Genomic DNA, 24,163 nt, shown 5'->3' on the forward strand with positions numbered 1-24,163 from the left:
ACAATCAGTGGAATTCTGTTTATTGAGCAGTGGCAAGATTGAACTACACAAATCCCAAAACACTATATACACACTTTACAAAGATCTTAGACTGAAACCTTGTGCAAGAGTAGCACATTAAATTGTGCTCTTTATTTATAAACCTTTACCTGGTATTTCAAACACTCAAATACAAATTTGTCAGACTCCTGATTTTTTTGAAGTACTTAAAAGTATTTCTCAATTTAGGATGGATATTATTAACGTATATTTATTCACAATAGTTCTTCTTTTCTCAATTCAAAGTTTGAAAAAAATCAGAGGCACAAAGATATACATTAAATCACAGAGCATTTTTTTTGTGTAGCTGCACAAGTGAGTCAGTCTCTGGCCTATGAGGCAGTTCAATTTTTACTTATGGCTGCCTGAGGATTACTAAATATTTCAACTTCACAGTTGTTCTTGAACTTTTCATCCATGATTGTGTTCCCTGTTGACATAACTACTGGTTACACCAGCATGTTAACTTGTGCATTAGTTATGCATCATATACAGTAGTCTGTAGGACAATGTGCTCAAGATCTCCATGCAGTACAGCAGTTCATTCAAAAAAGTAGTTTAGTACCACACTGGACCAATTTGCAAGAGGGAATTTCCAGCTGTTTAGTTACTAGGGAGAACATATCAAGCTGCCATTTTTTTGAGACAAGTGATTAAAGGCTGAAAAAGTGTTATGGATATTTATGTAATTGTTACCAGGTTACCCTGGTGCTTAATAATTTGGAACCAAAATGATTTGTCAATTAACACAAGCTTATGATTGAATTTACAGCTGGACCTCAGCTGGCTGGGATTAGAGTAAAAGTTTAAGGCATACAGCTAACAAAGTTGCATGAAAATGTCAGCTACTAAAATGTATAATTTGACAATGGAATTAGTGTTTGACACTAAAATCTCACTGCTCACGTTACCTGAACAGCCCAAAATATATCTATATAAATAGAAACTTGGCTGCCTTCTCCATCGGCACAGGCTTAAAACAAGTTATTGCAGCCAGTTAAGCTTAATGCACCACAACATGTGGGAATACAATTAGTTACAGCTGAAATTATACTTTATATACATGTATACTTACATCTATATAATGCATCTTATGTAACACTTTGCTAGGATGCCTTTCCAAAAAGGTTACTGTGTTGTATTATAAAATCAAGTGATACACGTAGGTAAAGGAAGTCACCACACTAATAAATAAATTATACAACTTTTAAAGAGGACCTACAACGGTTCCTTCCGACCTTTATTTACGTGTGATGCACCTCGTGGAGCATAAGTTCTCGTGGGATGTTAGTTTCTGGACCATACAGTTTCTTCGCTCTTCTTTCAAATGCTGCGACCATCTGCTTAACGACTTCATCAAAGAAAACAGTAGCAAGCTGCGAGTGCAGCAAAGAACGGAATTCAAAAGAAATCTGTAGGTTTAAAAAGAAAGGCTTTTACATCTTGGAGAACAGTACAGAATAAAATATTTCACTTAATATAAACAAAGTGTGATTGTTGCCAGACAATCATAGCAGCTTGAAATAAATTGCAAAACAGCCTCTGATGTAGCATGTCCTTCATTCTAAGATCAGCTCTGGGTTACCTCAATTCCCCTTTAGATCAATGATAATCTGCTTGTGAGAAACATTTAACTTTTTTCAGTATTTGTCTATTTATTTACTCAGTTTCATCGCTTAGTTTAGGTCTGCTTATCCTACATTCTTGCCCTTCAATTCCTAATTTACATTCTTCACTCCTTGTTTCACTTCATGTACAGTTTTGTGTAGTGCCTCTTCTGTCATTGCAATCTGCATCACAAGTTGATGCTCAACCCACCAATGCTGCAACCTGGTAGATCTTCCATGTCTATGAAGATGACTTCAGTGTACAGGATAAGTCAGGACCAGCTTTGTCAAGAAGAAGGATGTGTTAAAGAAATTGAATCCCAGGAAAAGAATGCAAAAGGTATTAAATCTCATCACCCACGTTATATGTTTAAAAACATGGACAATCAATGAAAAGACTATTAGTAAGTTAAAGATGTGAACACAGGAGGATTCTGTATATCCTACACAGACTAATGAGATGTTGGGGAAAAATAAATCCATGTACAACATCATACACATGACTATTTCAATCACCCAGCAAATCTCTGACCTTACACCCTCTGAAAACAAGCTGCTGCATTTTGATTTACACCTAATCCCATTCATCCATCACCCAAAATCGCTGCCCTACACTAGTTCCCGGTTTACCAATGTCTGAATTTTAAAAATTTTCATCCTATTTTCAAATACCCCTGGGCCTCATTACTTCTCACAGCCTTAAAGTAGTGCAAGATCTGTGCTCCCAAGTTCATTACTACAATTCTGGCTTGTGCATTCAGATTCTACCAATCCTTGTTTGACTGTTGTGACTCCAGATGGGTGGGCCCTAGGCTCTTGAATTCACTCCCTACTCTTCCTTTAAGATAACCTTTGGTTACCTGTCCCAAATACCTCAACAAGAGAAAAGTGCTACAAATCTGAAACAAAAACTAGAAAAGGTTTAACAAACTATCCAGTATCTGGGGAGAGAAACACGCAATGTTTCAACAACCGTAAAAGGTACTAAAGAAACAAGTAATTATTGTTTCACAGATAGCAATTCGAGATGTTGAGTAAGGATAAATATTGGTCAGGATAGCAAGAAAGCTTCTCCAGCTCATCTTCAAAAAAGCACATCGGGCTTTTTTTTAAAAAGAAAGCATACGTTGAGAATATCTTGGTTTATGTCTCAGCTGAAAGAGAGCACCTCCCAACACTACTGCCAGTAGCAGCCTCAATTTTATATTCAAGTCTCTAGATTAGGATCTGAGTGCACATTCTAACTAAAAAAAGGTGCCATTACTGAGCCATAGCTAGATATTGCCATTGCCTGTGCAAGTTTGCCCTTCATCTTTTTCCAGAAAGGAGGGGACCAACCCAAAGTTAAAGGAACTTTCTTGACACACGTTGCAACCTATTGCATAAGATTGACAAAATAGATTCATGCAAGTGTAATTTTATTAGGTGAAACATCTGAAAGATGTTTAAAAAAGTGACAAATCTGGTATTCATCTTCTGGGGTCAAAGTGTGATGATACTGCGCTATTGATATGTTTTATATTTAATGGGATTACTTTCAAGTTTTTTTTTATAGGTCGTCTGTCTGGATGGAATACAGCTCAGATGCTGGGAAAGCAGGATAGTTGCTCATTTTTCACCATAAAATTTTTTATAGGAGAGAATTAATGGACTCTTGTTTACAAAAAAGATCCCCTTTATTGATTGAAGGAATGGAAAATGGGTTTAGGTATGCAGAGTCATGAGATAATGTGGTTAATGGGAAGAACTAGGTTTCTAACAAGAAACAGCTCTGTTCAGCTCCTGGCTAGGGTGGTTCACAGGCAGGATTCTGCATGCTACTTAAAGTCAAAATCTCTGAAAGCTTCATGGCTATTCTCAATTTATAGCAAGTATGCTGGGTTTGCTAACTATCTAAAGGGGCATTTGAGTACAAGAGAACGGTTAGTTATATGGAACTGAAGTGTTCCTTTTTTTAAAAAAAACTTTCAACTGCTAGAAAATGCTTCATTTTGTTAGAGTCATACTCAAACTTACGAATAAAGCTTGTTTTGATTTTAAAAAACCACAATTCAATAGAATTACTCCTGGAGTAATGCACCCAATCCTCACATTTATGCTAAAATAGCAGAATTATTGGAGTCTACTCGGCTTCACAATATACCTTGGGGGGTTTGGGTCCAGGACTTAAAAATTAGGGGCTGTTGCCAGAATTAAAAAGTATAATTTCTCATTTGGCTTGGGATTATTGAATTCAAAGATAGTGGATGTTGAGGAACTGGTGCTTTCTTTCAGCTGTTGTATTTAAGTGGGGGTGCCTTGTGAAAACAGCTCTTTCCATGGCTAAAGATTTTTTGGGTGTGGAAGAGACACAGTGGTTTACAGAAAGGTGGTTAAAGCAAAACTTTTGGATTTGTACTTGAAGGGGTGCGGAAGGCAGGAGATAATTTCAGTGACAGTTCAACATTAAATTTGCCACTAAAATAATCTGAAGCTTTGGAGTTGGCTAGAATTCAAATCCAAATGAGAGTTCGAATTCGAAGCAAAGAGAGAGTGCTTTTGAACTTTCAGAAACTGGAACTGAAACAATATAAATGATTCGGATGGGAGGACAAAATGTAACATCTCAAAGTTTGCATATGATACCAAGTTAGGTGGGAGGGTGAACTGTAACAAGGATGCAGAGACCCTTCACAATGATTTGGACAGGTTGGGTGAGTAGGCAAATCAACAGCAGATGCAGTATAATTTGAGTAAATGTGAAGTTATTCACTTTGGAAGCAAAGACAAGGTGGCAGATTACTACCTGAATGCCTGTAAATTGGAGAGGGGAGAGTGCAGCAGGACTGGATGTCCTTGTGCACCAGTTGCTGCTTGTTGATGGGAAATGTTCATCCTGGAGTTCAGTTACTACTGGTGTACTACAAGGATCTGTTTTGGGGCCACTGCTGTTTGTCATTTTTATAAATGATCTGGATGAGGGCATAGGAGGATGGGTTAGTAAATTTACAGATGATACTAAAGTGGCTGGAGTTGTGGACAGTGCGGAAGGAAGTTGCAGGTAACACAGGGACATTGATAAGTTGCAGAGCTGGGCTGAGATGGCAATGGAGTTTAATGCGGAAAAGTGTGAAGTGATTCACTTTGGAAGGAGTAATGGGAATACAGAGTAATGGGCTAATGGTAAGTTATTTGGTAGTGTGGATGAACAGAGAGATCTCGGTGTCCACATACATAGATCCCTGAAAATTGGCACCCAAGTTGACAGGGTTGTTAAGGTAGCATACGGTATGATTTTATTGGTAAAAGGGATTGAGTTGTGTCCAACGAGGGGCATACACACGATGGGTCGCACTTGGACTGCTCTTGGTTGTTCGAGATTGGCCTAGTGCTTCATGTCGTTAGTGTGTGCCTAAACTGGACCAGATACAGGGCAAGACGACAGCTCAGTGACTATCACTGATTGCTGTGCAGACACATGGATTTGGGCCAGTGTCTGTGGGAGTTTGCACATTCTCCCTGTGCTTGCGTGGGTTTTCTCCGAGTGCTCTGGTTTCCTCCCACACCCCAAAGATGTGCTGTTAGGCTGATTGGCAGTAATAAATTGTCCTTAAATTAGTTTCCCTCAATGTGGATGGCCATAAAACATTAGACAAAGGTCATGGGTGGAGAGGGGGACGGTTGGTGTTGGGATGGTGGCGTGGGCTCGTTGGGCCGAAGGGCCTGTTTCCCGGGCTGTTTATGTTCTTTGTTCTTTTGAGTTTTGGAGCCATGAGGTCATGTTGCAGCTATATAAAACTGGTGCAGCCACACTTGGAGTATTGCGTACAGTTCTGGTCACTGCATTACAGGAAGGATATGGATGCATTGGAAAGGGTGCAGAGGAGATCTACCAGGATGTTGCCTGGTACAGTGGGAAGGTCTTATAAGGAAAGGTTGAGGGACTCGAGGCTGTTTTCGTTAGAGAGAAGGTTAAGAGGTGACTTAATAGAGGCATATAAGATGGTCAGAGGATTAGTGTGAACCTTTTTCCTCAGATGGAGATAGCTAGCACAAGAGGACATAGCTTTAAATTGAGGGGTGATAGATACAGGACGGATGACAGAGGTAGGTTCTTTACTCAGAGTTGTAAGGGCGTGGAATGCAAATCCACTAGTGGATTTGCCAACATTAAGGGCATTTAAATGATCACTGGATAAGCATATGGATAATATTGGAATAGTGTAGGTTAAATGGGCTTTAGATTGGTTTCACAGGTCAGCGCACCATCGAGGGCTGAAGGGCCTGTACTGTTCTATGAAAAGAGAACATAGACTTAAAATGGTGGAGGCAAAGATTGAGAAGACAGATGAGGAAAGGGAGGGGGAAAATCAATCCCTCTTATTCAAAGGCCTAGTGGGGATATATTTAAATATATTCAAGCGCTGCCAGGGTGTGACAATAAGAATGTACAAGCCTTGATTTCATTTGAGAAAGCAGCTAAATTATTAAAAAGGCCTTGTGGGTGTTGTTGGTTCAAAGGAAGTTGTTAAGTAGAGTTAATGAAGTGCTTGCATCACTATTAGAGTATCATCAAGGGACAAACAGAAAAAAGTCATCCTTCAGACAAAAGTTTAGAAATCTAAGAAATCAGGTCAGACATAGAGAATCTGAAAGAATCAAATGAAATAACTTGAAAGGTGGATAACAGCATTTAGAATAGACCAAATGTATGACTTTTAGGGAAACAGTTATTTTGGAGGAATTTTAAAATGCACTTCGCAAAGAACCCTTGTGGAAGAGCTAAGGGTTAAAACTGCAAGACAGGCAGCAAAAATGGCAGATGATTTTGAATTTGTTCATAAATCAAGGTTTGATTTGTAAAATTAATTTCAATTTATGAAGGATAGAAACTGGGGAAAGATCCATAGGTGATCAAGGCAAAGGAGGTCTTGTTGGAGATAGCATGGACAGTTTCTGCAAGTTAAAAGGAAACATACGAAGGTGGAAGAGACAAAAAACCTTAAATGTTTTTCATTGTAATAAAGGTTGGACACACCAAGTTGTAGTGTTGGTGGCTTAAGTACTGGGAAGTCAGACATGTTGAAACAGGATAAACCAGTAGGATTAGTTAAATTGGCAAAGGAGACTGGATAAAGCTGAAGAGGTGCAAAAGACTGTGCAGCCTATTCAGAAGTTGGTTGACAGGCAAATGTCAGATTGATTTTTAAAGATTTTATTTGTGTGGGTAAGATTAACTTGTGCATAGGGTGCAGGTAAAGAGATTAAAATCTTAAGGGGTAGAGGAACGGGTCAATCTTTGATGGCGAGAGATGGTTCAGAAAGAGCATTGCCAGAAAAGGTGTAATATGCGGAATTAGAAGGGAGTAGTGTTCCCTTGTGGAAGACTGAAGTCCGGTGGATAGTAATGGTAGGAGTAATAGAGAAATGATCTTTTCAGGGGTACAGTTTATCCTGGATAACAGGGGGGAGTGATGCCCGAGGTTGAAAAAAAATCAAACAACTGTTTTGCAAGAAGCATATCCTGGGATGTTTCCCGATTGTGTGGTATTGGGTTCACAAAGCCACAGGTTGAGACAGGAGGAGGAAAAAGAAAATCAAAGGAGTAAGATTAGGAGGCTGAGGTTCAGTTATCAAATAATACCAGATGGTTGATAAAGAACATCAATAAGTGGACGATGAAGCAGATATCTTCACTTCAATAAAGTTGCCAGAACCACAGAAAGATGGAGATGAAGCAATTATATCAGAAAGCATACATGGAAGACAGCCTGAATGTATTACTATAGAAATAATGTCTTGATGAAGGAGAGCTTTACATATTTGGGCAGAAGTTCATCAAATTGTATGACTGGGGAGTTAAAGAAAGTTGTTTCAGGTAGCACATGAGGTTCCAGCAGATGGTGATTTAGGAGCAAGGAAATCTCAAAGCAAAAATACAAAAACACTTCTATTGGCCAGGACTGTACAAGGGTCATAGAATCATAGTGAAGATGGATCTTCAGCCCGAGACTGCACCAATGTGAGAGACACCTGATCTCCCATCTACTCCCATTTACCAACACTTGGCACATAGCCTTAAAATGTTATGTACCAAATGCTTATCCAGGTACTTTTCAAAGGATGTGAGGAAATTCACCTTTACCACCCTCTCAGGCAGAGCATTCTACACTGTCACTACTTTCTGGGTAATAAAGCTTTTCCTCACATCTCTCCCCTAAACCTCAAACTCATCTCCTTGTGACAAATCCTTTAACTAAACAGAACAGTTGCTCCCTATCCACTTTGTCCATGCCCCCTCAATCTAGTACACCTCGATCAGGTTGCCCCTCAATCTTCTCTGCACCAACAAAAACAACCCAAACCTATCCAACCATTCTCCATAACTTAAAATGTTCCATCCCTGGCAGCATCCTGGCAACTCCAATATAAACACATCCTTCCCAGACCAGAACCCAGTTTGTCAACCCAAAGTTCTATACAACTCCATGACTTCCCTGCTTTTGTAATCTATGTCTCGATTGATAAAGGCAATTCCCACATGTCTTTCACCTACTACTAACATGCTCTTCCATCTTCAGAGATCTATCGACAAATACCCAGCACAATCCCTGTGTATGCTACCGGACATTGGCTTCCAGTCACTAAAGCTGCCTTCTGACATCACTCTGTCTCCTACTGAGCAAATTGAGTCAAATTACCCTGTATCCCATGTGCATTCTTCTTTGTACATCTCCCAAGTAGGGCCATATCAAAAGCTTTGCTGAAATCAGATAAACTACATCAATACACTACCTTCATCTATACCTCTGGTCACTTTCTCATAATTCAGTTACATTTGTTAAGCATGACCTCCCTCTGGTGAAACCATGCTGACTATCCCTAATCAAGCCTTGCCTCTCCAAGTGGAGACAGATGCTCTGTTCAGAATTTTCTCTCAGTTTCTGTACCACTGATGCAAGGCTTACTTGTCTGTAGTATCCTGGCTTATCTCTACAGCCCTTCTTAAATCGTGGAATGACGTTGATGTTCTCCAGTTCTCTGGCACCTCAATCGCAACCAAAGAGAAATTAACATTTTGGGTCAGAGCCCCGGCAATCTCCTCCTTTGCCTCCCACAGCACCTGGGACACAATTTGTCCGTGTTCAAGCCTGAAAACGCCTCCAATACTTTGTTCTTCTGTGTGCCAATCTGCTCAAGAACCTCAGTCTCTCCCTGAATTCCACACTTCATCCTTTCTTGGATGAAAACAGATTTGAAGTATTCATTCAAGAATGATGTCCCACAGATTGTCCCCTTGGTCCCTGATGGATCATACTGTTTCCTTCATTATCCTCTTCCCATTAATATACTTAGAGAATATCTTGGGATTTTCCCTACTTTTACAAGACAGCTTTCTCAAGCTCCACCCTGCACTCTCTACTTGACGAATGCTGCCACTGATCCTCTTACACCTTCTAAAAACCTTTTCTTTCTCATCATATCCTGAATATCCATAAATGGTTCTCTGGGTTTACTATTGCTTCCTATCACCCTAGGGGGAACAAGCTCAGCTTGTTCCCCCTAGGGTGTGTTATTCAACATCGTGCTATTCAGTACAAGACTGCCCTAACAATTGTGTGCTGGGTCACTTGATCCATTCTCTTAAAGGGGCATATGCCCAACTGCATAGAACATAACCATTTAATTTGGTTAAAATGGATATTAACCCCAACGTTATATTCACAGATATACATGAAACATGAACAAGTTTAATGTCTAATTTTATAGTTCACAGTAATGTCTACATTGACCAGCCTTTTTTGGGGTGGGGGGAGACAATAGTTTCTGTACAGATGTTTCACTGACTCAGCAGCCTTCTTGGCCATTAGTCTGAATGACCAGGAGCTCTCATTGCACATCTATAGCTTCCTCTTGATACCGAGGACCGTCTTCTATAGACACTGCCAATGTCTCCTCTCTGGGGACAAATATCCCCATCTCAGAGACACTATGTTTCATCGATTCCTCTAGCTCTGTCTGCAATAATTCAAGGTCTGGGAAGGCTTCCCTCCTTTAGACCAGCGAGCCTCCTCCAGACCAGCTCATCCTGGGTCTCTACAGCATGGGCCACTGTTGCTGGCCCCATTTCTCAGTGTAGTTACTTGCCAACATGGTTTCTCTCTTCCAGAAGCTCCTGCACTTGGAATTCCCCTCCCTGTGGGCCATCTGATCTTCCTGATTCTCTGCCATCACTTCTCATATGACACATACCTAGAAATCGATTTACAAACCTTTCAAGGGATACCTCCTGCACCTGTTTCACAGTCTGGACTAACTTTTCTGCCTAGCCATTTGACACAGGGGGTATGGAGCAGACCTCACCTAGCAGACTCCTTGGTGGTCGAGGTACTCCCCAAACTCCTTCATTACAAAGTGTAGTCTATTTTTGCTCACATGTTCAGGATTTCCAAATCTCTCAAACAATGAATCAAGGCAATCTATTATGACTTCTGCATGCGGATACAGGACTTCACAATTGCTACTTCTGGCCACTTTCGACCACTACCAATCCTTCCTTCCAGACAAGCAAAGTCTGTGTGAGTCTTTGCCAAGGAGCTTCAGCCATTCCCATGGGTGCAGGGACACCAACAGAGCCACCCTCTGCACTAGAACACAGGATTCATAACTGGCAGTCAACATTTGGCTGCCAAAAACACCTTCTAGAAATCTCCTTCATTTGCACCATCTTCCCTCAATGTGGGAGGAATGACCACTCTTGCCCCCACAATAGACACCCATCCAATTTGGATAATTCCCATCTCCTGGACAGGTAGGGAAATCAGGCCGATTTTTACTTTCCTTTGCACGACTAGATCCATAACTTGACTAAAACTGGGTCATTCTATGTAATGTTCCGCAATTGGGCTGCAGCCACTGGTGCTTAAAATTATATATTTTGTCAAGATGTTAAATTCTAATCAGGAGCAATTGTTCCTCCAGAAAGAAGCAGCCTTCAAACAGCATCTACGTTGCCATGCTTCTCTGACTGTTGATATCGTATGTCATAGGAGTATGCTGAGAGAAGTAGGGCCCATCTTTGTAAGCAAGCTACCTCCATGGATGGTATTCTGATAAAGGACCCAAAAATGGTCATGAGGGGGCCTGTGATCAATCATGAAATACTGACATGAGAATTTCTTCATCCCAAACACTATTCAATCCTTTCTTTATGACCTGGGTATAGTTTTCCTCCATTTTAAAAGATCTTGATGCAAAGGCAATGGCTATGTCTGCTCCATTAGACAATATGTGACAATACAGCACCAATCCCATAAGGCGAGGCACTGCAGGCCAATTGCAGTAGCAAATTCAGGTCAAAATGGGTTAGCACTCACAACCATGAGACCTGTTTTACTCCAGGTAAGGCTCCTCATACCCTGGGTCCAGCTCCATGGTCAGCCTTTACCAAGCAGTCATTAAGGTTTTAGCACAGTCGCCAGATATGGCACAAACTTTTCATAGTAATTTATCAACCCCAGGAACAATGAAAATTTAGATATATTCTCTGGTCTAGGAATCTTCATAATGGCATCCATTTTTTGGGTGCCTTGTGTAGATCTTCACTGACAATGACATGGCCCAGGTATTTGATTGAATCACAGAATCCTACAATGCAGAAGGAGGCCATTCAGCCTGTCGCGTCTGCATCAACCATAATCCAACCAGGCCTTTTCCCCATGTATTTAGCTTAGCTAGTCTCCCTGACACTAAAGGGCAATTTAGCATCACCAATCCACCTAACCCACACATCTTTGGACGGTGGAAGAAACCTATTAGGCATGGAGAGAATGTGCAAGCTCTGCACAGACAGTGACCCAAGCTGGGAATCAAACCCAGGTCCCTGGCGCTATGGGACAGCAGTGCTAACCACTGTGCCACCCTAAAATCTGTAAAAAAAAATTTGCATCTTTCTTTTATTTGCAGACCACACTCCAGCAGGCTCCTGTGGTTCTCTTCAAGGTTCTTCAAATGCTCCTCTTCATTAGAGCCCGTCGTCAAAGTATCACCCAGGTAACAATGGATCCTCGGTAACCTATTTAGAATTTGATCCATTACCCTCTGGAAAATGACTGGCACCAACATGATACTGAAAGATACTTGTAACAGAAAATTCCCCAAATGAGTTACAACCACCAGAGACGGCTGGGACTCTTCTGCAACATCCTTTTTCGAGTTTGCTGATGACACCACCGTAGTGGGTCAGATCTCAAACAACGGTGAGACAAAGTACAGAACGAGATAAAGAATCTGGTGAATTGGTGCAGCAACATTAATCTCTCCCTCAAATGTCAACAAAATGAAGATTATCATCGACTTCAGGAAGTGGACAAGAGAACATGCCCCTGTCTACATCAACAGGAGCAAAGTAGAAAGGTTGAGAGCTTCAACTTGTCCTGGTCCACCATGCCCACACTATAGTTTAGCCCACCAACACCGCTACATTCTCAGAAGGAAATTTGGCATGTCAGCCACGACTCTCACCAACTTTTACAGAGCAGAAGCATTCTTTCTGGTTGTATCACAGCTTGGTGTGGGGCTCCTGCTCCATCCAAGACTGCAAGAAACTACAAAAGGTCATGAATGTAGCCCATCCATTACGCAAACCAACCTCCCATCGATGCTGCCTCGGCGAAGCAGTCAGCATAATTAAGAACCCCACACACCCCAGACGTTCTCTCTTCCACCTTCTTCCATCAGGAAGATAGAGAAGTCTGAGGTTACATACCAACCAACTCAAGAACAGCTTCTTCCCTGCTGCCATCAGACTTTTGACTGGACCTACCTTGCAATAACTGATCTTTCTCTACACCCTAGCTAAGACTTTAACACTACATTCTGCAGAGTTTTGTTTCCTTCTTTATAAACAGTATGCTTTGTCTGTATAACATGCAAGAAACAATACACTTCACTATATGCTAATACATGTGACAATAATGAATCAAATTTGGAGGTAGGCCATTTTCTTCCCACCCGCTTCAAGAGGAAATGGGTATTAATCCACCCAGAGTACCAGATTGACAGTGACCTTTCCTCCCCCCCACCTCACATCCTCCTCAACTTCCTCCCTCACCTCTCCATTATTATCTCCTACCCTTACCCCTCCCTAACCTCTCCACCACCACCTCCTCCCCTACCACCCCCACCAAATCTCTCCACCGCCACCACCTCCTCCTGCTCCTCTTTGCCTTCCATCCCCATACATACAAAATCCATAGCCCAGGATTGTAATGTCATGAATTATTTCGTTTCCAAGTCAGTGTCCTCGGAACAGACTGTCAAGGTATGCATCAAGTATGGAGTTACGTCAGTCTTTACAGGATCACATCTGCCTTAAGGGGTCTAGCTGTGTTCATAGGAAAAGATACGATTCCAGTTGTGTGCATGGGAAAGTGATAGTTTTGTTTTTAAAAGTTGATTTCTGTGATGAGTCACAAGCTGGAATTTGATTTATGGTTTTAAAAGTCAGGAATTCCCAATGTTTTTCCTCTCAAAACTTTTAAAGAGAGTTTTGCCTCTTTAAAATGAGAACATGGTTAGGAGTTAATGGCTTGATAGATTTGATGACCTTCTCATTTTTCCTCAAGTTCAACATCAGGGTGGCACGGTAGCACAGTGGTTAGCACTGCTGCTTCACAGCTCCTGGGTCTTGGGTTCGATTCCCTGCTTAGGTCACTGCCTGTGTGGAGTTTGCACATTCTCCTCGTGTCTGCGTGGGTTTCCTCCAGGTGCTCCGGTTTCCTCCCACAGTCCAAAGATGTGCCGGTTAGGTTGATTGGCCATACTAAGAAATTGCCCCTTCGTGTCCAGGGATGCGTGGGTTAGAGGGATTAGTGGGCAAAATATGTAGGTATATGGGGGTAGGGCCTAGGTGGGATGTGTTCGGTGCAGACACAATGGGCCGGAAGGCCTCTGTGCACTGTGGGGTTCTATGATTCTATCCTTTTGATTTGCTCAAACAACGTAAAGAATACAAAACGAAGAAAAATATTTCCCTTATTATAACAGCACAGCACACATTAGAAAGCACTGTAAGGGTTGAATTGAATCAGTTACATCTGAACTTCAAGAACTGATAGTTTTTCCACTCAGGAAAGCTTAGTGTCAATTTAAAATTAGAACAGTTTGAAGCAAATTTCATATAGCATACCGAAAAATCTACAGTGCAGGTCCTAGGATATCCAGGAACTCCAGGGCTAAATCGCCAATTTGTCTCCAAATGATTAAATAGTCTCCCATCAGTACAAGAAGCCTGCAATGAATGGTGATAATGTTAGCTGCATTAAAAATGTGCCATAATTCAGTAGATTTTTCAAAACAATTCCTTCAAAAAAAAAGATTGAACATTGCACCAGTTAAAAAAAATTGCTCTCCAGGTGTGGACAATGCTGGTAAGGCTGCATTTAATAGCCTTTGTTGCTTCAAGAAGCTGCTTCTTAGTACACATTAAGGAGGGTTGACTATGTGTGATGGTGGGTGTGCAGGGGAATAAATCATCCAAGTATTGCAGATTAGAGTCAGATATAAACCAAGTAAATATGACAGGCTACAAAATAACCAGAATGCAGTTTCACAATTTGTCAGTGTCAATACGAATTTGAGACTGCTGGTTCAGTCCTGTAACCACTACACTACTGTAGCCTGTGTTTGTAGTCATTTTCCCTTCTCTTCCCACTCATTCTGGTCACGTTGGTAGGTGATACCAGTGGCCTTCCTCATTCAGAGATCCGAAGCATTTTGGTTTTTCAGCCAGTTACATTATGTGGGGTACAGAATATCCTGTAAAGTACCAACATTGATTATTGTCTAATGATTAAACTTCATAGACATATGAGATGAAGTTGGGGTATAAGAGCTACAGGGAGATGTGAGAAAAGAAAATTTGCAGTGCTTTAAAATGCCACACACCAGTATAGTAGAATATAGTTTATAGCTGTGATTTTCCCATAAAGGAAGTTGAACTGTGCCACAAAAGGTGAAACAGATTTGATTAAGGTTTTTCCTCATATGCAAAGGAGGAAAATCACAGCAGACAAAGCAGTACGTACATCTTTAGTGCTCCTTTAAAGGTTTGCAGAAATATGGGAACAGTTTCCAAGCCAACATTGATATTAGTGGTAGACATGAGAAAGGAAGGAAGGGAATAACAAAATAAAAGTGAAAATTTAATTTCTTCTTTCTGATACTTGTCACAAAATGCAACAATTAAACCAGAGCTTACGATTAAATTCACAAATTTGAGACAGACAGAAGAAAAAGAACCCAGCACAAAAAAAAAACTTGCCAGTGACTCAGTTGGTAAAGTACTGAGTAGCTAAGTCATATAAACAAGTTGGTTTCAAGTTAGACTTCTGATTCCGCTGATTTTAGCTAGGATCAAGAGTAAGACATTTACTTATCAGACCTGGGTGTTCTTCGGTCAAACAAAGAAGAGAAAATCATGTAGGTTTCCTATTCCTGATGATTACCCAACAATTTATGGTGTGAACAGTTTCCTGTTTAATTTGTACTGATGTAATGTACTGTGTTCTTGAATAGCCAGTACTTATTGGAGGGTAGCTAATGTAATCCCACTATTTAAAACAAAAGGAGGTAGAGAGAAAATAGGGAATTATAGACCACCAAGTCCGACATCAGATGAATATAGCACTTGGGGTGAAAAGCATCAAAGGTTGGTACACGCACACGCGGAGTTGGGGGGGGGGGGGGCTTTGAAGTACAGAAAGAAAAGAATTGTACAGTGCAGAAGAGCCAGCAAGTCTGCGCTGACACGCAAGAAACACATGACCTTCCACCTAATCCCATTCACCAACACTTTGTCCATAGTCTTGAATGCTATGAAGACTTCTGGATGAGTATATGGGATTTAAACGGGATTGGGAGTTACAGATAGTTCTATGGCCTGGTAGTTATGGACGTGATTGGTGCAACTTGTGGGCCGAAGTTCTATGTTCTATGTAAACCAAGTGGTGATCCAGGTACTTCTTAAAAAATGTGAGGCAACCTGCCTCTACCATCCTCCCAGCCAGTGCATTCCAGACCACCAGTTGGGTAAAGAAACTATTCCTCAAATTCCCCCTAAACCCCCTGTCCCTCATCTTGAATCTATGTCCCCTCGTGACTGAGTCTTCAATTAAAGGGAAACAGTTGCTTCTTATCCACTCTGTCCATGCTCCCTCAATCAGGTTGCCTCTCAGCCTTCTCTGCTTCAAGAAAGAACAAACCAAGCCTGTCCTACCTCTCTTCATAAATGAGTGTTCCCAGGCACCATCCTGGTGAATCTTCTCTGCATCCTTCCAGTGCAATCATATCCTTCCTATTACGTGGTGACCAGTATCGCACACAATACACTGTGGCCTCAAACTTCTACACAACTCCCAACATGACATCTCTGCTTCTACAATCAATGCCTCGATTGATTAAGGCAAATATCCCATATACCTTTTTCACCATGCTTCTAACATGTCCATCCAACTTCAGAAATCTATGGACAAACATATCCAAGGTCCCTTTATTCTACAGAATTTCTTAGTGTCATGCCAGTCATTGCATACTTCATTGTCAAATTACTCCTTCCCAGGCTTTTCAGAGTTAAATTCCTTCTTAAACTTAGTTGCCCATCCTGTCTATTTCTTCTTGTAACTCAAGACACTCAACCTCACTGTTAACCACCCAGCCAATCTTTGTGTTCGCTCTCTTGGGTGAAGACTGATGCAAAGTGTTTCTTCAACACTATATCAATGTCCTCTGGCTCCATCCAGAGATTGTCCCGTGTCCCTAATCAGCTCTACTCTGATAATCCTCTTCCAATTAATATACTTATAATATATGCTGGGATCTTTTTTTAAGCAGCCAGAGTGTTCTCATATCCACCTCTTTCTCCATATCCTGAACATCTCTAGTTCTCTGGGCTTGTTAGATCCTCCTATCATCCTAAAGGGAAGATGTTGGGCTGATATCCTCCATTTCCTTTTTGAAAAATTCCCACTCTTCTCCTGTATATTTCCCCACAACTAGCTGTTCCCAGTCTACCTTGACTAGAGATCCTGCTCTCCAATCAAAAATATTTTTGCAACTTGTCTATAACAAACTTAAATTGTACTATGTTGTGATCTGGGTGGGAATGAAGTGTGTGGGCAGGCATGGGGTGGGGAAGTGGTGTTGGACAGTTACAATTTTGCAACTGTGGCAATGCATTTCAACCATCCAAAGCTTCAGCATTACATCATCTCATTTAATAAAACAGAATTGGGTGAATTTACTGAAACTATGAGCAAGAAATGAACATTAGATCATTGGTCACCTTGGGATTTTCTTGGTTGAAAACATTGGTATAATACATTTTGAGTAATAATATGGCAATTACAAACTTCCTTGATGGTTCAGGGGTGTTAGCTAGTGGGTAGCTAAATGATGTAAACCAGGAATGTTCTGGATTTGATCACCTGTCTACGCTGATTGAGCAGCGACAGTGACAAAAGCGCAACAACTGACCTTAACTCCCCAGTGTCAGTAAGGGGCAAGGGGAATAAACTGATCACAGTTTCTATCCCATTCTATAATCAGCCATCCCTCATGAAGTGGGTAGTTGAAAAGAGTTGCCATTGGTTGTAACGGTCAAGGATCATGGCAATAAAGGATTTTTGCACTGTCAAGGATCATGGCAATAAAGTCCATTTGGGCCAGGTTTACTAGTGCCTACAATCAAAGGATAGTTAAAACATCGTAAGAGGCCATTTGGTCTGTCATTCCTGTGCCACTCTGTTTCAATGAGGAATCAACAACTTTGGTAGCAAGAGGAGAAATTCAGAAAGAAAAAAAATTTAAATAAAATATCCTAATCATAAGTCTCAATTTAAAAATATATAAAAAGAGAATATTCCAAAATCAGTACATTACCTTAACTAAATGTGGTCGTACCAGAGTCACAACAGAAGTGTACCGTTCGACTACAGGGGGAAATCCTATTTCTAGTTGAGCTTTAGCATACCCTGAGCGTTTAGATATGATGTCTGATTTCTTGCACCATGGTACAAAATGCTTGTAGTCAGCAACCCCAGACACTACATTGTACATTTCAAGCATAGAAAACCTAAAACAAAAAAGAAAATTCAAATTTATCATAAAGGCTGATACGCAAGTGGCAAAATAAATTCAGACAACACCAAAACTACAAACCCCATTACTCGTCTCTCAGAATACTCTTTCTTCTTGTTTATTAGTGGCCCAGCAAGGTTGAAAAAACTTCTTTGTTGTGTAAGGCAATGTTTGTGTGTCTTGAGTACTGGAGTTCTGTTCATTAGAATGCCACAAGATGACAGATACCTGTTATCGGGAACATTATAGTTAAATATTACAATAAAGACGGAGTCTATTGTAGAAAATAAAGTTGAGTTTGGCATACAGTTTGTTGTACAATATAAAAGACAAAAAATGATAATCTGACTTGGTTCAAGTTTCTCCCCCCCCCATTGTTAACCATTTTAGCCACTTCCTTCTGGGTCCACTGAAACTTACTTTAAAATTGAACAAATTCTCAAAATAAATTTTTAAACCTTCATCATTTCCCCTTATACAAACAGAAGCACAACTTTATCAACTTCGGTCATTTCATAAATAGACTTCTTAGCTAGGCAAATTGCGGACTCCAGTTAACCTCCATTTGAATGTATCTGACACGATTTCAGCTGACAGTGCCATGCTAACAGTACCGAGACATGATTAGGGTGCCAAACGTCTTCAATATAAAACTTGGATAACTAAGTATAACTAAATGGATCTCTTCCATTGGCTGAGGTGACATGCACAAAATTTACTGAAGGGTAGAGAGGAAAGTAATAATGTACCAAGGAGAAGATATAATGTCAAACATTGCGCTAAATTGTGGGACCAAGCTATATACACCAGGAAAGTCAAAAGTTCAAGTTTTAATCTGCTGGCCTACCATTGGGGTGCTGTTGCTGATCAATTTCTCTGGATTATGCAGAAGGAAAACAAAAATCAACCAACATTTTCATTCCTGAACGATCCCTGCAAAAAAAACACTATCCATTTCCAGTATAACTTGGCAAGCAATTTTGCAATGTCTAGGTTAATACACTCATATGGTACAAGTATCTGAACTCTACAAGGCATCATTCATTGCCTAGAGGAAGAATGAAGAATAATTTGAAATGCAATTATTCCTTTAACTTTCCTGGCAGATCTTACAATTTAAAGGATATCATAGAAACCCTACAGTACAGAGAGGGGCCATTTGGCCCATCAAGTCTACACCAACTACAATCCCACCCAGGCCCTACCCCTAAATATTTTACCCATTAATTTCCCTAACCTACGCATCTCAGGACACTAAGGGGCAATTTACTATGGCCAATCAACCTAACCTGTACATCTTTGGACAGTGGGACGAGGAGAATGCAGACACGAGGAGAATGTGCAAACTCCACACAGACAGTGACCCAAGCCAGGAATCAAACCCAGGTCCCTGGAGCTGTGAAGGAGCAGTGCTAACCATGTGATACCCTGCTGCCCATATGGATAAGCTGATCTGTCAGGACTCAGCCCCCTACAGAAAATGCTGGAAATATTCAGGAGATCAGTCATTCAAGGACTGTGGAAAGAGAAGCAAGATAACATTTCAGGTCAATGGTCTTTCACCAGAGCTAGAAAAGTTGAGACAGACAACAGGTTTTATGCAAGTATAGAATAGAGAAGTGGTGGGGGTGGCAAAAGAGGGAAGGTTATGTGGAAGAGAAATTAAATAATAAAAGGAATGATGGTCCAAAAGTAAAAGCAGATAGTAACAGGATAAGAAGCAAAAAAAGGTCAAGAGGCGTAATTAGAATTGGCAGAATCATCACAAACATCTGTCGTCCAAAAAAAAGGGTCACAGGTTACAAGCTGAAAGTCAAATTCCTACAGTGCAGAAGGAGCCTATTTAGCCCACTGAACCAGCACCAACAACAATCCCGCCCAGGCCCTATCCCCAGAACCCTACATATTTACCCTGCTAACCCCCGACACTAAGTGGCAGTTCATCATGGCCACTCCATGATGGAGGAAACCAGAACACCTAGAGAAAACCCACAGAGGCACAGGGAACAGACAAACTCCATACAGACAGACAGACAATCACCTGAGGTTAGAAATGAACATGGTTCCCAGGTGCTGAGAGGCAGCCGTGCTAACCACTGTGTCCCACTGTTAAGACTTAATGCTACTCCAGAAAATTGTAAAAACGTCTAATCAAAAGATTATATGCTGCTCGAGTTTCCATCAAAACGCTATTGGAGGCTAAGGACAGAGGTGACAAAGTTGGATTAGGCATAACATTAATAAGTGACTGGAAGCTCAAGGTCACATTTGCAGACTGAACGGAGCTGTTCAACAAAGCAGTGACCAATTCTGTTTGGGCTTCCCAACATAGGTGACTGCATCATCAGTACCGAATACAATGTGCTGAATTAAAATCATGCAAATTGTTTTTCATCTGGAAGTGGGTGAGAGGAGGTTAAAAAGGGCAGATTATACATTTTCTGCTCTTTAATCTCCTCTCTTCCCAAAGTCCAAGGCTCAAGAACATCCAATCCCTCTACATCTCTATCTTTCTCACCAGCACAGCCAAGTGGGCAGGTTCTCAGCTTATTTGAGGAAATGCCCAGAGCCCATTCACCACATTCTCAAACTAAACAGGTCTGCTTTGACTTTACTCACTTCTTCCAAATGCAATGGGAATTCATATGGGTCCAAGTTATTCTTGTCTTTTCTGGCATCTGTGGAATATTCTTGACTCCAGTCTCCTGCACAGCTTATTCAATTACACTGGAATCAGTGCCGTTCCCTGCTTTTGCCCCAACTTTGCTTCCAATTTCAACTCTTTCCTCATCCTCATACGGTCCTATTCTTTCCTTTCTTGGCTTCTCTGGGGATAGACTGTCAAATGAATATCCACTAAAAGCCCACTGATTTTGTGATTACATTGCCTTACACAATGCTTTCTGTAAGGACTCTTCTCCCAGTTTCTCTGTCTCATCTGTTCTATAGATACAGCCTTCCATATCAGTTTCTCTCAGATGGGTTTCCTTTTTCCGTCAGTCAAGATTCCCCCCACCCTAAATAAAACAGAAAATTATGGAAATATTCAGGCCTGGCAGCACCTGCGAAGATGTTAGCTTCAATTTACTGAAAACAGACATGTTGCTGAAGCTTTTCATTTTGCACTCACCAGAAAAAAAACCAAGAATGTCAAATTACAAAGGATCACAAAAAATATACCAAAGGAAAAAAGAATGTTAATTAGTTGGGAAATCAGCTCTGATTGGTCAAGATGTTGCCATGGTAAAAGCAATGTTCCCCATGCTTCAAATAATTCAAAAAGTACAAAGCTTGAGTATTACCCTTCTGTTTACAGAACAGAGATTCTTGCAGATAAGTATATGTGGCCTCGAGCAAACGTTGAGGTCAACCGATTGTTTTAAACTGCTATAGGTGCCATTAGCACACAGGATTGTTCAGCAAAGGCACAGCTTCAGAATAAAGACTCATCCCTTTGGGACCGAGAAAAGGAGGAATTTCTTCAGTTAGAGGGTGATGAATCTATGGAATTCATTGCACAGGAAGTTGTAGAGTGTATTTAGTCAGAGATAGATAGGTTCTTGATTGGTAAGGGGATCAAAGGTTACAGGGAAACTGCAGGAGAATTGGGTGGAGAAACTTAGCCATGATTGAATGGCAGAGCAGACTTGATGAGCCAAATGGCCTAATTCTGCTCCCATCTCTTATGGGATGACCAATTAAAAAAAAATCAGGGATATTCTGCAAGGAAAAGTGTGCAAGGTTATGGGGAGGTGACAGGAGAACGGCACTTAAATTGTTTATTCAGCAAGCTGGTGCAGACAGGATGGGGATGAGCTGAATAATCTCATTCTGCTGTGTTAAAATTCTTCATTTCTATTTTGGTGTTACAAGTATGAGCTGCACTCTGTTCCTCAGTCAGAGGAGCATGTAAATAATATACACAATCCTAAATGGGCTAATAATTCTGCTAACAACCAGTTTAAGATGTTCACTCAGACATGTTAGAAGCCAAAACATTTACAGGAAAAGACCAGTTCTCCACAAACAAAAGAATCATTTTTTTGAATTATTCAGAAGCATGATGTGCGAGTTAGATTGATTGGCCTGCTACATTGAACTTTAGTGTCAGGGGATTAGCAGGGTCAATATATGGGGTCACAGGGATAGAGCCTGGGTGGAATTGTCATCAGTGCAGACTCAATGGGCCAAATGGCCTCCAGCACTATATGGATTCTATAATTCCATGAGGAGCCAATAGTTCCTGATACTTTCTCTATAGCAATAACTTGGTCTATCAGAATTGACTTGCCAAACAATCAGTACTCTTTTCTCCAGTGTATAATTTTTTGAGATCCTTTAAATTTTGCATTTTTGTGCTTGATCGTAGAGTGCAAGATTAAAAAACATCAGCAACATCTCTCTTTACAGCAATTTTCAAGCCCTTTTACTACCAAAAGTTTCTTGCCAGAAACTATTTCAGGTGACGGATTTTTCACCCTTTACGGGGTGAAAAATTCTCACAACTTGACCAAGTCCATTCCTCCTTCTAAATTGTTCACTTTTTACCCACCCTCCTAAAATAATGGCAGGGGTACGCCTTGTTTACATCTTCGGCACTACCAATCTCCACATTCAAATCCAACTGAATACATACTTTCGTTCAGTCTTCACAAGAGGACACAAAAAGTTACAAATGTTGGAGAACACAGGTTTGAGGGAGGGAGGGAGGGGCAGAGATCAGTATTAGTAGAAAAATACTGTTGGGGAAACTGATGGGATTGAAGGCTGATAAATCCCCAGGGCCTGATTTACATCTGAGTACTTAAGGAAGTGGACTGAGAAAGTGGATGCATTTGTGGTCATCTTCCAAGACTCTATAGACCCCAGAACAGTTCCTACAGATTGGAGAGTAGCTAATGTAACCCACCATTTAAAAAGGGAGGTTGAGAGCAAGTAGGAAATTATGACCAAGTCTGACATTATATAGATATAGTACCTGAGTGAAAGGCATCAAAGGCTTTGTTTTTTCTTTGGGGCGGGTGGGGGGGTGCAGAAATCAAGTTGGATGATCAGCCTTAAAATCAATGAATGTGAGAGGCCCAAATGCTTCCTCCTGCTAATTTCTACTGTCACACAGAGTTGGTACACTATTGAGATACTGGACTTCATGATGTGTCACAAGTTATGAAAGGATATCATGCCTGACAATTCAACTGGAATTCTTTGAAGTAATTAGTAAGTTGAAGGGTAGCCTGTGGATGCAGATTACTTGGATTTTCAAATGGCTTTCAAAGTCCCACATAAGAGATTAGCATGTAAAACTACAGCATATGGGATTGGGGGTAGTACATTGAGATGGATAGAAAACTGGTTGGCATTCAGGAAATAGTTGAAATAAACTGGTCTTTTTTTCAAAAAACATGAGGCAGTGACTAGTGGAGTACCACAGGGATCAATGCTGGGACCCCAACAATTCATTATTAATGATTTGAGAGAACTAATGTAATACCTCCAAATTTGCAGATGACACAAAGCTGGGTGGGAGGGTCAACTGCGAGGAGGATGCAGAGATGCTTCAGTGTGATTTGGACAAGTTGAACAAGTGGGCAAATGAATGGCAGATGCACTATCGTTTGGATAAATGTGAGGTTCAGTAATCTGCCTTCATGTTTTTATTACTATCTGAATGGCCATAAATTGAGAGAAGGGAATGTGTATTGAGACCTGATGTCCTGTACACCAGTCACTGAAACTAAGCATGCAAGTGCAGCAGGTAGCAAAGAAAAGACAAATGGTACATTGGCCTTCGTAGCAAAAGGGTGTGTACCGGAGTAGGATAGAACAGTACAGGCCCTTCGGCCCTCGATGTTGTGTCGAGCTATGTCCAAACCCAAGATCAAGCTATCCCACTCCCCATCATTCTGATGTGCTCCATGTGCTTATCCAATAACAGCTTGAAAATTCCTAAAGTGTCCGACTCCACTATCATGGCAGGTAGTGCATTCCACGTGCCAACCACTCTCTGATTAAAGAACCTACCTTGAACAACCCTCATATGTCCCACCATGAACCTTATAGTTATGCCCCCTAGAAACAGCTACATCCACCCAAGGAAATAGAGTAGACATGCAGAGACTATCTATCCCCCTCATCTTATAAATCTCTATTAAGTAGCCTCTTATCCTCCTCCATTCTAAAGAAAAAAAAAGCCCCAGCTCCCTGAACCCTTCCTCATAAGACCTACTCTCCAAACCAGGCAGCATCCTGGTAAATCTCCTCTGCACTCTCTCCAATGCTTCCACATCCTTCTTATAGTGAGGTGACCAGAACTGCACACAATATTCCAAACGTGGTCCTGTATAGTTGCACCATAACCCCATGACTCAAACCCCCTGTTAATAAACATTGACACATTATAG

General features: G+C 41.0%; 1 protein-coding gene across 1 annotated transcript in view; it reads right to left on the reverse strand.

The window, feature by feature from the left end:
- Nucleotides 1-4: 4 nt before the first annotated feature.
- The window catches only part of coq10b (coenzyme Q10B), a 32,614-nt gene continuing 8,455 nt past the window's right edge, over nt 5-24,163 (reverse strand). The window contains exons 2-5 of the mRNA XM_080198778.1: nt 17,844-17,990; nt 17,565-17,757; nt 13,816-13,917; nt 5-1,451 (exon numbers count right to left, since the gene is read on the reverse strand). Of these exons, the coding sequence (XP_080054904.1) occupies nt 1,284-1,451; nt 13,816-13,917; nt 17,565-17,757; nt 17,844-17,990 (610 nt within the window). The 3' untranslated portion in view covers nt 5-1,283. The remainder of the gene's footprint in view (nt 1,452-13,815; nt 13,918-17,564; nt 17,758-17,843; nt 17,991-24,163) is intronic.

The sequence above is a fragment of the Carcharhinus amblyrhynchos genome, chromosome 11, assembly GCF_965287045.1.
Source record: "Carcharhinus amblyrhynchos chromosome 11, sCarAmb.v2.hapA, whole genome shotgun sequence".
In the NCBI taxonomy this organism is placed as follows: domain Eukaryota; kingdom Metazoa; phylum Chordata; class Chondrichthyes; order Carcharhiniformes; family Carcharhinidae; genus Carcharhinus; species Carcharhinus amblyrhynchos.